Source organism: Dermacentor variabilis, unplaced genomic scaffold (genome assembly GCF_050947875.1).
Source record: "Dermacentor variabilis isolate Ectoservices unplaced genomic scaffold, ASM5094787v1 scaffold_16, whole genome shotgun sequence".
Lineage (NCBI taxonomy): Eukaryota > Metazoa > Arthropoda > Arachnida > Ixodida > Ixodidae > Dermacentor > Dermacentor variabilis.
Window position 1 is genome coordinate 2,397,336 of NW_027460324.1, and position 16,369 is coordinate 2,413,704.

General features: G+C 44.6%; 1 protein-coding gene across 4 annotated transcripts in view; it reads left to right on the plus strand.

Moving 5' to 3' along the window:
- Window positions 1-16,369, plus strand: part of LOC142568055 (uncharacterized) — a 403,528-nt gene that overhangs the window by 12,162 nt on the left and 374,997 nt on the right. For 3 of the 4 annotated variants that reach the window (XM_075678140.1, XM_075678141.1, XM_075678138.1), the window contains exon 2: window positions 7,865-7,924. In XM_075678140.1, the coding sequence (XP_075534255.1) occupies window positions 7,865-7,924 (60 nt within the window). Of the gene's footprint in view, window positions 1-7,864; window positions 7,925-9,675; window positions 9,868-16,369 lie in introns of those variants that run through there. The other variant, XM_075678139.1, reaches the window with a different exon arrangement.

The window sequence follows — 16,369 nt, forward strand, 5'->3', positions numbered from 1 at the left end:
AGCAAGATCCAGTTTCGAGAACCATGCTGCTCCGCTCAGCGCATGCAACAGTTCCTCCTTGTGCAGCAAAGGGAATCCATCAATGACTACTGCTTTGTTCGGCTCGCATAAATCGACGCATAGACAAATAGTTCCATCCTTCTTCTGCACAACCACTATAGGAGACACCCATTCTGCAGCACTGACCTTTTCTATAATGCCTGCATCCAATAATCTTGCCAGTTCAGCCGCTACCTTCTCTCGCAACGTCAGGGGCAAACGTCGAACCTTCGCTGCTACTGGTTTTACATCTGCACGCCGCTTCACAGAATGTACGAAGTTTTTCGCTAATCCCAACTTATCCAGCGAAAAGAAAGGAAAACTCACATAATTCAGGAGGAAGCGACTGGGGGCTGACCGTGATTTGCAAACACTCCAGTGTAGAACCGATGATGTGCAACTGTAGCTGGTGGACCCCATCCAGTCCTAGTAATGCCATGCCTTGGGGAACAACGTGAAATCGAAGGCAAGCCGAGTTGTTCCCGCGTACAACTCTGGCTGTGAACCATCCCAAGACCGGAATTTTCTTCTGTGAAAAATCCCGCAGCGTCGCTGAAGCCGTAGTCAAAGGATAGCTGTTGGTGAACTTGGCTCGATAAACGTGGTCTGGCAAAATAGACACCGACGACCCAGTATCTACCAGCAACTGAAGTGGCTCGTTCTCAATAACGACGTCAACGACCAAGGTCCTTCGTTCCACTTGTCTGACCGCCAGCACAGTGAGCACGTCCTCCTCGCTAGCACCGTCATTTCGGACCGTCCGCACGTCCCGCTCCGCCGACCTGCCACAGACCGCTCGAAAATGTCCCATTCTGTGGCAGTGGGAGCAACATTGCCCCCGTGCTTTGCATTCCTGTGAATTAGCTAGGTGCCTTGTAGAGCCGCACCGGTAACACTTGCGCACCGGCGTCATTGCCGTGTCGCTGTCTGGGCTTCTGCCTTGTGATACATGCTGCGCTATGTCCGTTTGTGACGACCCTTGGTCATAGATCGCAGCCCCCTCCACTGCCTGCTCGTACATCTGTAGCATTTCCACTGCCTCTGCGAGCGTAAGTTGTGACCCCTTCACGAGCAATTTCTGTCGCAACTCAGTGCTCTGTACTCCGTCAACAACCCTGTCTCGTAGAGCCGCTTCCAAGAATTGCCCGAAGTCGCACGTCTTTGCTAACTGTCGGAGAGCACTGACGTACTCTCGTATCGGCTCATTCAGCAGTTGCTGACGTAACGTGAATCGATGTAGCTCGACCAGTACGTTGACGGTGCTTGAGAACTGCCGCTCCAATAGGCCCAACGCCTCCGTGTAACTATCCCCTTCACTTGCCTCCGTCCTGTCTTTTACTGCTGGTTTGCTTGTCTCCGGCCCGGCTTTTGTCGTGTTTGACGTTCGTGCTGCTCTGGGCCCAATGTGCGAAAAACACGGCGTCCCTCGACCCCAAGACATTGCAGCAGAATGGCCTTTTTCCGTAGTGACGGTTGCGCGTCCATCCCCGTCGCTTCAAGAAAATTTGTGAAATCATCGCGCCACTGCTCCCGTGGAATTGTTGCATCTCCAGGAGTCTCCAGGAAAGGCGGTAATGGCGGTAGTCCGTACGCTGCCATCTCGTAGGTGACGCCCCTTGGAACAGCACGGAGCCAGGTAAGGGAAAACAGTTCGTTGCTAGCTCGCTAGCTTCGCCGACTGCGCCAGATTGTTGTGACGCGAAGCGCCAACTGATAAGACAAGACTATGCATTGGCGGGGAACCACGGAACTGACTTTATTCTGATGGCAATCGCTTATATACACTTGATATAATTGACAGCGCCCCCTATACACAACAGACGGCTTATTATTATTTACGCTTTTAACAGGACCAGGAACGTAAAAATTTTGTCTCGCATTGCAGTTACAATGGCCCCCCTCCACTTTCCACAAAATATGAGCCTGTTGTAAACTACAGCTATGTCAGGACACCGAGAAGCATAGTTGATACCGGCCATATCACACAGTCTAATGCATGAATAAGAAAATTTTTACAAAAGCTGTATTTGATCCAACCACTTCGCACAGGAAGTTTCCATTGAGCACCACCAATTTTCACTAAATTTGGTCTTGGCGGCTTTTATAGTGCTGCCAGAGCAGCGGGCTCAATTCTTCCGCTCTCGCTATAGAAATGCTCAAACACACTGGAGTGCTTGCTTACTTAATTTATTACGAAAGCCATCTATTTTGAACTTCACCTCCACATCACCCATTAATTTGTCCTTACAGTCACCAAACCTAACGAAGCTGCCTTCTTTAGTTTAGTGAAGATACCAGCCGAAACTAATATATCACGCATGACAAAGTAAGTTAAAAAAATGAGGGTTCAATGATTATTCGTAACGCTTCTGAATAACCCAGAAATATTACAACTATGCAACACATTCCATTTGAAATGCTGCCTATTCCTTCAAAGTATAAACTATCTTAAACTCTCTCGGAACAATAGCAGTAGCGTGATAATTTCGAACACTTGTTCACAATTTTTTGATGCTGTATTTGATGAACATGCATTTACCATCGCACCTAAACTTGGCGTATTGCTCCTCTTATGTTTGCACAATTTTATCTCAGTTGTTATTGTAATTAGGCAGACGCAGAAGTCCAAGTCTTACACTGCTTGTAAAACAGACTAATAAGGCTATGGACCACTTGCATACCTATTCTACTTGTAAATATGCATTTAACACACCCATTTGGAGCATTGCATACACCTTATCCGTACCATGCCCCTAATTTCCCCTAGAAATAAACAAGATGCCTTGTTTACCTCACCAAGAGCACCGGAGAAACAAACTGCGAATCTCGTAATATCTCCTTCGGTCACGGCATAAGATTTGCGAACGCAAGTTATTTTTGCCATTACTGTGTAGTGGTTATAATGAATAGATAGTGAACATTAGGCTTTGAGTAAATTGCACATTCTGCTTTCTTAAGGTCCCATTCCATTTCTCAGTGAAATGTATCCCTTCAAACGATCGCTTTCACAAAGGCATTGCCCTCTTTGACGTCCCTTCAAAGAGGGTAATGCCTTCGTGAAAGCAAAGTGGGGGGTTTAAGTAGTAATCGCAAAAGATTATTTCTTCCCTTATTGTAATGCTTGGGCCCAATAATTAACCATTGCAAGTAATTTGAGCGGATGATTCAATATATTTATTGAAAAAACGTAGCACGACTCACTTGACAATTAATGAATATTAGTTACTATATATTTACGATGGGTCACTATAAAATTCAGAGGCATTCTCTCGCCTTGACTTGCTTTCTATATGGTGTCTCCAGCAAATAGCTAATCTTCGAAAATATTTGCTTCTGTATGCATCTCGTTTTTATTTGTAGTTGAGAATGCCTCACTATAAGTTTTACGCATTTTTTCCAATATATCTTCTTTTTCTGTGCATTTTACTAACTCCTCCCTTCTGTTTTCTTTTTGAGTAAAATAAACACTACCCCTTATACTATTCAAGCTGGATTAAGTCGTTTTTTTTTATTTTTTAGCATGCTTACTAGACAGTGACACCATCAGATGACATGGTGTCAGCCCGTCTCTTGACATAAAGCAAAGTTCTGTGTCACTCAGGGAAAACCTTGAAAACTCAGGGAAGTTGGAAATGTCAACTTGGTAGACACCCTGATGCATTTCAGTGAGAAAATGCTACGTCTCACGACTCGGAATAACATGGAAAATAGCCTTTACTGAAAAAACGGCATCTCAAGCTTAGCTGCAACAGGATGACGGCTACGTCCTGCTCCTCGGCCAAATTGGAATAATATTCTGTTAACATTTGATAGCTCCTTGATATCTTTGTGAGTGTTGACTGACGGGACCGTGCCCAGCAGCTAATTGAGTTACGGGTTCAATGACCCAACGAAACCGTCGCTATGCTCGCTGAGGACATGGCCCGCGTGTGTGAACCGCCTTTTCGAGGATCTGCTGACTAGATTTGTGCACCCAGGTGTTGTCAAGGAATGTCATTTATTGCTGGAAGTTGACTATGGATCTGCAGAGCCAGAAAGGTGATGAAGACATAGTCATTGGCAGCAAAACCTACTCTGTGGTTGAGACACTGAGCTACATTGAGAGAGAGCAGTTCTCTGCTGTACGTCTGTACTTAACGGCAGCATGCGATTACATTCCCCACAAATTCCCGCTAGAAGACATCAATCTCAAGATGGCTGAAGTTGCTCAGGTACAAGCTCTGGAAACTGCTGCATTAAACAGCGTATATAATTTTATTATGGCATTTCCTGTCATCCTACCCCAGCAAAGTGGCGAATCAAAAAGAGCTATCGACGGGCATGAAGCCGAGTTTGCCAATTTGCAAATATATCAGGTTCCAGCCGACATATTGAATGAGCCAAGGTGCGACGTGCGCTGGTCGCAGGTCGAAGTGTCGACGGATCACTCAGGTTCTACAGAATGTCAGTGGTTAGGCTGGGTATTCTCTCCATTCCCCAAAGCAATGCTGAGTGTGAGAGAATATTCAGCACTGTGAACAAAACTGAAATGGAGTTTCGCTCATCTGTGTGTTAGAAAACATGAAAGTCTGCTGATGGTCAAGGGGCACCAGAGTGGTACTTGCTTCGAGCAAACCTACACGGAGAAATTTCTGAAGCAGGCAAAGTCGGCAACAGCAAAATCATTGCAAAAATATATTGTGCCCCAGTGGAGGTTTTGCTCTTTACTCTCCAAGACACGATTTCACTTGCGGTTGTGAAAACGTAAGCTTGTCGCAAAAGGTAAATCCCTTAAAAAAAAAGTGCTGCACCCCCCTCCCTCCCCCTCCACTGTGATAGTTTTACGAATTTCCAAATCTTCAGGTTGACAGTATGTATGCCTTTGTAGACATGCGTGTCCTTTCCACCCTAGGCAGCTTTGAAGATGTAGTCAGTAACGATTACATCATCACATCGTCATAAATACGACTTATTCGTCAGTCGTCGCACCCGCTGGCGCATTACAACCAGTGTTGAGCGATTTCTGACTACTAGTGACATCGGAACGCTTGTCAAGTGTGCAGCTAGCACAGAGTGCACCTCGGTTACAGCTAACTGGAGCATATGTACTCTACCTCGTTGACATCTGTGGAGGGCAGTGGTGGCACTGCTATGTGGTCATTTGTTGTAAAGTAACAAATCAGCTGGCGGGGACAGCAAAGTCCTTCATTGCACTGGCAAATTCGTTGTAGTGGTCTTCGTTGTAAAGGCATTCACAATATGTATCAATCCTGTGTTACACAGGTCATTTAGCTGCAAACGCATTCCAGTGCATCTGCTTTCGCTGCACCAGCTTTCTGTCACTGGAATGCAAGACCAACTAGCCTAAGCAGTCCGTCCTTCTTTCCTTCCTTTTCATTCATGCGTGCTAATTTCAGCGCTGTTGCTTCTAATTGCACAGGGAGAACCTCGTAGCCTTTCTCTCATGCTGGGGGTGTAAAAGGTGCCACGCCTTCCACACTACCTCAGCATCACGTCAAAAGCAGCATGAATATATGGAATGTTATCTGGGAGAACAAGACTGCCTTGTATTGCTTGATGGGAAGCTTGGGGAACCGTACCAGCAATGATGGTGACATGTGTAGGCTACTTTGAACGTCCTGGTTCCTGAATACATTACCTGTGCTGCTGAACAATGTTGGTAAATGTGCCATTGCTGCAATTGCAACATGATAGCGTTAAGGAGCCCGTGTTGCAGAAAATCTGACGACGACATCGGACGTCGCTTCGGCAAAAGGATTTTCGAGCCGCACATACCCAGGCCGTTCATGTGAATCAATGAATTCACTGAAATTATTGAATTTCTCAAGCTAAAATACATAAAAAAAATTGTAAACTGGCTTGCACACAACCTACAGACATGATAGCTCTCGGATTGTAATTTGGATGTTGTGTGAAGCTTGAACCCCTTTTTCGGCATTTCTACAGTGCATAGGCCAGAGATGGCGTTGACCATGTGCACGCGCCGGCTAGCCAGTATCTTGAAGGCCATGGAGCGGCGCGCCCGGTTCCTTGCAATGCCTCCGACTGGCGCTCGCCTCCGCCGCATCGCAGCTCCCGCAAGACGCCGCATTTCGACCAGAAAGCCCGCCTTCGTGCATAGCATTCGCCGCGAGCATTTTTCGGTAAACAGTATGGTTACATACGCTGCAGTTGTCAGGAAACGTGTGAAGCAGTCACGTGCAATGGCGTTCCATCTTAACCCTTTCAGGGTCAGTGACTTAAATATATGTCACCGTGAACAAGTCCAAAATGGTCGATGCGGTATATTTACGGCGCCGTCTGTACGTTTAAAAAGTGCGCCAGTTTTCTAACTTTTTTTTTGTCTGGCATGTGCTTCCACCATGCGGCAATACAGGAAATTTTTTTCTCGCATTTCCCTCTCTAGATTTTCGTTGCATGGTTTGTTTGTTCCAGCACGTCTACTACCACTTGCGTGTTGGCATGTGCGTGGGCACGCGGCGGTTTGGGTTTTGTTCCGCTGGCACTTTCAGCTTCTGGCACTCTCAAAACTGACGGCTATCTTGTTACCAATCACTCAAAGGGTGACCGCCTGTTACTCGCTCGTTTATTGCTCACAGGGGTGCATATATGAAAGATGCCGCCGTGCATGCATTTCCTTTTTTGGAGACTCGCGAAAACTAATCGCCTCTGGTTCACGATAAGATAAAGGATTAGTGGAAGTTTGTCACACATTTTGCTTTTCTGACAGGCACACAACGACACAGTTTTCTTTAGTGCGCTCACCTACGTAGTTCGATTACGTTACGGACGTAAATATTAGTGTAAAAGGGGGTGCATTTGAGACTTGTGAAATATTCTCGTGTGCGCATTTTTATAAGCCTTTGTTCTATATGTATGTATTACAATGCATAACTTTTTAAAATTATAAGTTCATTTCCTATATTTATGGTTGTTATTCATGAATAAACAATACATATATACCAATGTGAAATATATTTTTCTCACTTTACGGTCACCGTAAAAAAAATACGGTATTTTTATTTGAAGTAGGTCCCTCTGATGAATTTAAATCTGCAATAAAAAAAATCGACCATGGGTGGTCACATATGGCAAAAGAAGTCAATCCTGAAAGGATTAAGGCGAAGCTTAAGCGTCCTGCAAATTTTTTCTCACGCCATTTTGAGTGCTATCTCCCTTCAGACTTTGTTGCTTTTGAGAAATCTTCAAGATGTCCTTGCGTGCTGGGCTTTGCTATAGCCCGACAGTTGATTCACTGCCAAATAGAAAATGTCCTTACTGGTCATGTTATTTGTTGTCATGTACAAGAGCTCAAAATCATATCCAGCTAAATAGATGCTTTCAGATAGGTTGCTGCAAAATGTTTCTGAATGTATTTAGTAACTGGCTACTGGAAAAGTGAATCAAGTGGTTGAAATTAATCTGAAACCCTTTGACAGCACCTTTAATCGTTGCTGCGTTGCTTTAGGTCTTTAAGCCCAAATGCATTAGCCTTCATTCAATGAATAAATCCAAAAGGCAATCACTCAGTTGATCAATCAACAAGTGCAGCTTGTGGTAAGAATCACATGTTTTGGTAATCCAGGAGACTACCTGTCTGCTCTACCAGTGGTCATAAGGACAAGCATGCCTTAAATGTCAATGTGAATCACGACAGGTTGAAGCACAGTGGTCATAAGGACAAGCATGCCTTAAATGTCAATGTGAATCACGACAGGTTGAAGCAAACTTTGCTCCTGTGTTTGAGTGCCCTCAACATATCTTAAGACATGTTTGCAGGATGCTTAGCCTGGCGTGTGAATTTAATTCTTTCTCTTATTTGCAGGGCGTTTGAGGAGGAGCTTAGAACCACATCTGGGGTCAGCCTGCTGGATGTATACCACAGGTAACATTGAGCAGCATTTCAGCTCCATTTCAGCCAGTACTTTGTAAAGATTCGGCTGTAATAATAGAGATGTGCTTCTGACTACATCGGTGCAAAATTCATTGCAAGTGTTGAACAGAGTGAATTGTGTTAGTGTTGAACACAGGGAAAAAGCTTTGATGTGTACATGTGGGATTTTTTGTTTGTTTTTGCTAAAAAAAAGGAAATAATGCTTGACGCCATCAGATTTGTTGGTTTGCTAGCAACACAAAAGTGCTTCATTAGGTAACAGGAGGGGGCAGTGCACAAAGGAGATAACACCAACGCTACACTTACAACAAATTTTTATTTCGAAAGGTGTAGCTACACCAGTGCATCAGAAAAGCACTTCACGTCACTGCAGAAAACTAACAGACAAAACATGCTTGTACTTTCAGTTCAAGTTACGCGTCAATGTTCATGCAAGCCTTCAGAAAAAGATACAGGTGTCCTTAGATTTGGTGATAGGAAAAGCCTCGATAACCTCCCTAGTTAGCCGATCCTTGTGGCGCAGAAATAGTGTAGTGCCACTGAGTAACGGCAGGTAGCTGCACTAAGTTAGTGCATATTGTTAAGAATGTAACCAGCCATTGCGACGTGGAAGTTTTTTTTTTTTTATGCACTAAACAAGCTTGCAGAGTTCTGTGCTAAGCTGGGCTGTAAGCTGTCAAAAAAGCCAGATCAATATGATGGGAAATGCAGTACCCAAGCATGTGGCTTCACTGGCTGAATGTGGTGTTTGTGAGGTTTATTGTTTGTCTAATGTGTGATCTGATGTACATATGCCAGACTGGTCATTTTGTAAATCCGCAATTGTTGGAACACAAGTGGTTACTTCAGAATAATATGCATTCACATTTGAGAGGCCATTGTTGAAATTATACCTATTTAACCCTCTATAGTCGTTTATAAAGCCATATCGCACATTTAGGTGCCACGCAGGAAAAGGGCTGAGGTAAATGAATTCATGTTAAGTGATTTACTTCAGAAAATTTATTTATTCTTGAGGTTCTCACCAGTACTTTGAGCGCTACCAGTACGGCAGCGCTCAAAGCGCTGGGTGGAGTCGTGATCCTCTAAAGTGCTTTCACCTGAGCACCTATGCTGACCATCTCGAGGTGAAATATATTAATCCAGTGAACTGGCGTGGAAATTCGTCTAAACAGTGCACGTGCAGAAAATGCACTGTCCTGTTGGTGATTCAGTCCACAAATCGTGCAATAGAGGAAGGAAAAAGAAAGTGCTGCTCATGTCTGGAGACATTACGAAGTGCACTTATTACTTGGAAAGTTCTCAAGAGCTGGCACTGCTAATCCAAATAACCGGCGAATGCGAGCGCACCTGGGCCCCTATTCTTAAACGTTCGGCTTCCGCGAAACTATCGCCTTGGCCACGCCTCTGCCAAAGGCGCATGCTGACTGGCGGTTTGAGCAACACCGGAATAAAGCCCCTCAATTTTTCAAAAGTAGCGCCATTCTTAGATCTTTCCGCCACCCCGCTCACCGTGGCGCGTCCTCCTCCACCTCCCCTGTCGCCCCAGCCTCCTCCGCTCCCCCATTGGCCAATCTGTGTCACGTGGAAGCTGGCGCCGCGCTTTTGTATATATTTTTCATTCCAGCGTGGAGCAGGCACCGCGCTTTTGTATATTTTTTCTTTCCAGCGCGCGCCGACCTCCATTGTTGGGTCTGGGCGACGAAAGTACGACAGGCGGACTGACGGAGTGCGTTACCGTAATAGAATGTGCAGGGCCGAGAACTTAATTGCGATGCCATGCTGCTGCGCCTTCGGTTGCCGCAACAGACACAGCGAGGGCAAAAAGCTGTTTGCTTTGCCGTCCAGCGGGCGCAACGCAAAAAGAAGTGTGGATTCGCAGGATCGGGCGGTCTGACTTCGAGGAAGTGGCAAAGAACGCACGGCTTAGTGAAGTAAGGGCCACGGCTACTCACAACCTCTTATTTTGAGCCTAGTTCACGCCTTCCGCCTCGAAAAAGTGTGTGTTCATGCTCTGCGTGGTTCTTAGCGCGTTGTTTGACTTTTTTTTTTTTTCGAATGTGCTCTCTGTTTCATGTAGTTTCGTCTTGCAGTGAAATGCACGCATCTGCAGCTGGCCTGTGACATAAAAGCGACTTTATTCAGGGTGTGTTTTGAGCTCCACCAGAAGTTAGCACATTCTCGACGCTTTTGCAAGGCTCACTATGACTTACGATGCAGTCTCTTAGCTTCGAATGTACGCCCGCATGTATTGATTTGGTTTGCGGTGATTAACGTTTTTAACGTTCCGAAGCGACTAAAGCTAGGATGGAGGTCGTAGTGGATGGCTCCGGATAACTTTATCTAGCTCGCCTGGTGATTTTTAACGTGCACTTTGATCGTAGAGTCGTACGTGGGCCGGTAAATTCCTCGTTGGCGTTTCATAACACTCGCGCGCTAGCGCTGCTTCAGAAGTTGGCGCCTCGGCGCGATTGTATTTCTTCAATAAATTTTATTTACTAGTTGCAACAACTTGTCATTATTTCGTATTATTGACGGCGCCTCCAGGGCACCAAAGCGGCAACGGGAACACCAAAGCTAGAACTAGGGCTGGATGGGGCTCGCCGAAGCCTGTGCATGCAAAGGGGGTATAAGATCGCGGACAGCCAATTTTGTATGCGAACACTCCCTGCGACGCCTGCATTAGTGTAATGTTACGTGCTCTTCAGAGGCCTCCGTTAGCCATTACATGTGCCCTCCTGGAGCAGTACTTGTAAAAAAAAAACAATATATCGTCAAGATTACCAAAGCACCCCGCAATGAAAAAAACGGCCCTGTTGCCAGGCATTGCTGACCGCACACAGCCGGAATCTCTCACGCGCCGACCGAACAAAAGTGTCCTGCAGGTACGTGAATGAATCTACGAAACCACGTACACATACTTTCACGCTGTCAACACCTGAAACTTTGGTAATTGCGCGCGTGTTTGAGTACACCGTGTGCTTGCGTCGTGTTTCAGCAACACGAACTCTCAACGTCGCGCGCTTTACGCCTTAAATACGCCTTCAATAATGGTCATTTTCTCTATTTCTTCCGCAATTCCAACTCGAAATTCTAAAGGCCAGTTACCGACTGAAGAAGAAAGATCTCGATTGAAAAAACTGCTCCGCAGGGCTCGAACGAACTTTTCTGCGGATTTCCTCCCGTAGCGTATTAGCCGTCGTCTGCTACGGCAGGCCCACCACCGGCGGCGCCACCGTCGAGGCCGCGCCGAGCGGAGGAGAAGGGAAGCGAATGGCGCTACTTTGGGAGATTGAGGGGCTTTACACCGGAAAATAAACAGCGCCATCTAGTATTTCTGGCCTACGTCATTTTATCGTCATGTTGTCTATGGGTGCTCTCGACTTATATTAAATAAACGAACACGTCTTTTGGCGTTCGGTTGGTGGTGGAGTCTTACATGCGTTGTTTCATGGTGATATTTGTTGATTCATTTAAAACAAAACATTTCACACTTCAATTTATTTTACCCAAAGCGGTGGTAACCAACCGTAGTCAATACGCAGAACCCGTACTGCGGCCACTACACTCGAAAACAACACACCCGAGCCGCTCTGCACTCGCACGGTGCGCTCTCTCATGCAATGTGAAGCATTCGACAGCATGTATTGGTAGTGCACGTTGACGTCACAGGTAAGCAGTTGCTTGATTTATTGAATGTGACTATCGCGGAAGGTGAACATTTCAGAATACGGCCCCTGTTTTGCACGCTACCCGTTATCTAATCGGAAGGGACATTTTTGCATGTCAGGAGTGAGGCTACATATTTTGGAATAATCAATTGCTAGTGCAGTGTTTGTATCTCCTTTGAGAGTTCTATGTGCATGGCCCCCTTCTATTCAGCATGAACATATACCATTAGCCCAATTATCAACTTTACTGCCTCATTAGGGATATAGCATTCATTTTTCTTCATTTTTCAGAGGTCAAGTGGAGTGGAGTTTATTCAAGTAATGTATTTATGTTTCACCAAATAATTAGGCTGTAATGTCTCCTGGAAATTAAATTCTGAGCATTTAGTGAGTCAGTCCTGAGCATCTAATAATACGTCAGCAGTGTATATTGCTCCAAGAGAAGCTTGGTGTTCATTGAACAAACTGGGAACAATCAAGAGTCTGCAGGTGCCATTCATTAAGTGCAGCCCTTGATTATACGTTACAACTAGTTGCTGACATCTTCGGCAGTGATCAGCTATACTGGTCTGACTGGAAGGTGCCCAAGTGATAGGCTGAGAAGCAACAGCAGGGCCAGCACATCTTGTTCATCATATTTGAAGATCTTAGTATCACCCACTTTTTGGTTGCGTTCGAGTCTTATGTAGGTTTAAGTTGGAGCCTAACAGATTGGTCTTTGAGGCTTTCTTACATCAAAAACAAAGGTGATAACTGCACTAGCACTACTTCTGTAGGTATCACACAGAAGGAAATGTATGCAAGTCAGAATACAAGTGGCATGCATGCATGGTAAAAATGAGCATGTTTTTGCCTGGTCTTCAATAGATTTCAGTTGTAGCTCCGTGTTTATGGTGTCTTACGTCCCTTTGTGTCCTGCTTCCTTGTGCTGGTAACATGAATCACCTGGTGCTGCCACTCGAGTGTAATCAAATCTCTCGTAATAAATGATAGAAATCAGAGGAAATGTTGCTAAAGGGACACTAAAGCTGAATGTTCAGCTTGATTTGCAAATTGCAATTCTGAAATGCCAGAGAGGTCGGCCATGTTGTGAACATAGTTTTTTCAAATAAGAAAAAAAAAACCCTTTCTAAGATATATGTCATTCTAAGCAACCCATACATCAGACAGTGAACCTGTAGTACTTGTTTACACAGTACTGTATGCGAGTTCTCATTCCCTACAGACGGGGCTCCATGTTCTTAATAGTATTGTGGGAGCACTAACAGACACGGGGGTCAGTTCTGTGTCACGGAGCACACCTGTGAAAGTGGTGAGATGCGGTGCATTTGCGTGTCCTGTCTGAATCTGGTCTGCTAGGCTATTCCATTCAGCACAGCATTGCCCCTGCTGCTTATGAGCTATCTTTTGTAACAGCTTATTGTGACCATGGCGTGCACACAAGATCCACGGAATATGGCAGTTAAGTTATGTGGCACTTGTGCAAGAGCATAAGTGTACATGCATTTGTGCTAGCGTTGGAACTGGATAAGTGGCAGGGGTTACGTTGAGCGCAATGCAATTGCCCAGCAGATGATGCTCGGACAGGAGGATGCTCTGTGTGCTCGTGCCTACCCTCATTACTTTTGCAGATGCGCTCCGTGACACTGCGTCGACCGTAGTGTCTGTCAACGCTCCTGCATGATTAGTACTAAAATTTGGAGAGCTGTTACTTCTATCATCATCATCATCAGCCTGGTTACGCCCACTGCAGGGCAAAGGCCTCTCCCATACTTCTCCAACTACGCCGGTCATGTACTATAATTGTAGCCATGTTGTCCCTGCAAACTTCTTAATCTCATCCGCCCACCTAACTTTCTGCCGCCCCCTGCTACGCTTCCTGTCGCCCCCTACGCTTCCAGTCCGTAACCCTTAATGACCGTTGGTTATCTTCCCTCCTCATTACATGTCGTGCCCATGCCCATTTCTTTTTCTTGATTTCAACTAAGATGTCATTAACTCGCGTTTGTTCCCTTACCCAATCTGCTCTTTTCTTATCCCTTAACGTTACACCCATCATTCCTCTTTCCATAGCTCGTTGCGTTGTCCTCAATTTAAGTAGAGCCCTTTTCGTGTTGCTTCTATACTTTCCATTAAATCAGACATATGTTACTGCATGCTGCGCTTGCTATACCAGCATCTGCCTGCACATTCTCATGGCCTATTAGGGGAGCATTGTTGGCATGATAGCTCATTGATGCCGGTCTCTGATTGCATGTTACCACTGAAGCCTGGTCGGGCTTCAGCTGCATTTGTTCGTTTATTGAAATTGGATACTGACAAACCCACTGCATTCCGCATGGGAACCCTTGTGGAACTCCCCTTTAGATTCACTGTAAAGGATGAAAAATGTAGGACAAGTTTAGATGGGCACTAGTTATTGAGATATCTTGAGATTTGTACAGCATTTGCTCAGGACTGTTTCATAGCTTATTTTATTTTTTTTTTTATTTCATATACCTCACAGGCTCCAGAAGGAGTATTGCGTGAGGGGGGCGGTACAGATAACAAAATAACAAATGCGGAGCAAAAACATAGCTTTTTTTTTTTTACATAAATATGAACAAAACGAGAATCAAATAATAAACAAAGAACGCGAAGTAAACAAAGATAAAAAGCAAGAAAGGTAAACGAACAGGTGTTAGCTTTCAGTATACAGTAAAGCAAACAACCTTAGAGCAAATGCTTACATAAATAAATAACAATGAAGTTAAAAGTAACAAAACTGAACAGATACCTGTTTTTAGCTAAGTACTAGCCAAATATGCAGTGATTTTTTGTCTGAAGGTTAATGGGTCATTAATGTCAGCGAGGTTATCAGGAAGACCATTCCACAGTGCAATCGCACGTGGCAAAGCTGAGCAGTTGAATGCATTGGTGTGACCGAAGATGCGTTGGAAACTGAGATGATTATGCAGGCGTCTAGATGTGCGGGAGGGACGAACGAGTGGTAAAGTAGATGGGCGTACATTATGCATGATTTTGTGCAGAAGACAAAGTAATGCTATATTCCTGCGCGATTCCAAAGATGAAAGCGACAACGACAGCTTGATGTTAGTTACGCTCGAAAATGGGCTATAATCTCTGGCAATGAAACGTGCAGCACGGTTTTGGATCGACTCGAGGAGATGGATTAGATATGCCTGATGAGGTGACCATATAGAAGCTGCGAATTCGAGCTGCGGTTGCACTAATGTTTGGTAGGCAATCTTTCTTGTGAGGGAAGGAGCGCTGCGAAGGTTACGTTTTAAATATCCGAGAGTGCGCGATGCTTTAGCCGTTATTTTCTCAATGTGGGATGACCATGAAAGGCTAGGTGTTAGAATAATTCCAAGGTACTTGTATGAAGATGTGCGATCGACGATACTATTGTCAAGTGAGTAACTGAAAATGGAGTAGGACTTTTTGCGAGTAAATGTCATCACTTTGCATTTGTTAGTGTTTAGGGTCATTTGCCAATCCAAACACCAGTTAGTGACACATTGAAGGTCACGTTGAAGAGCAATATGATCAGCGGGGGAGCGGATTTGACGGTAGATAACGCAGTCATCTGCGAATAGTCGAACACTGGATGTAATGTTTAATGGCAAGTCATTGATGAAAATTAGAAAGAGTAAGGGTCCAAGGACACTTCCCTGAGGTACGCCTGATGTTACGTTACTGAAAGGGGAAGAGTACTGGTCAATGACAGTGGACTGCTTTCGAAAAGACAAAAAGTTTCTTATCCAAGAAATTGTTAGTTCGTCAAGGTTTAAGCATGAGAGTTTGGAAATGAGGCGACAGTGAGCCACGTGATCAAATGCTTTAGAGAAGTCGATGAATATTGAGTCAGTCTGAGCATTGTCGTCCATATTTTGAAAAAGATCCGTAGTGAATTCAATTAGTTGTGTCTCACATGAAAGGCCTTTTCTGAATCCATGCTGATGTTTAAAAAAGAAGTTATTATATTCTAAGTGATGAACGACATTACTAAAAATGATGTGTTCGAGTAACTTGCAGGGAACGCTGGTTAGTGATATAGGACGGTAATTACTCACATCGCTGTTGTCACCTGACTTGAAAATGGGTATGATTTTGCCAACTTTCCAATCATTCGGCAGCTCCCCTGTTGACAGCGACTGCTGAAATATATGACTAAGGATTGTACTGGAAGGGACTACTGTATTCTTTAGGATTTTCGTGTTGATGCCATCAAATCCGGAACTACTCGATAATTTGAGATTGTTAATCAAAGTAGCGATTCCAGCGGCTGTTACGGTAATAGGAGTCATACATTGGTAATCAGAGTCTGCCATCTTTGGCATATTGGAATGGTCTTCCTTTGTGAACGTGGAAAGAAAGTAGTTGTTAAATACAGATGCGCAGTGCTCTCGCGGTATGGGAAGACCAGTGTTATCCACGAGTGTGGGAGTGTCAGTGCTGTTTGAAGGAGATATCGTTTTCCAGAATTTCTTAGGATTATTTTTTATCAGTGACTGAAGGTCATCGGAAAAGAATTTATGCTTTGCACGACGAAGGGAACTGCAGTAGGCTTTTTCGCAGGCTTTATGTTTATTCCACGAACCTAACGTGTTGACACTTTTGGCTGCCCTGTATAAACGTTTCTTTTTGTTTTTTAACGCATTCAAAGTTTTATTAAACCATGGTTTGGAACAGTTGGTGCGAAATGAGATCTGAGGTATGTATTTATTTGCTAAACCTAGTAGTTGTTCTTTAAACAGGCACC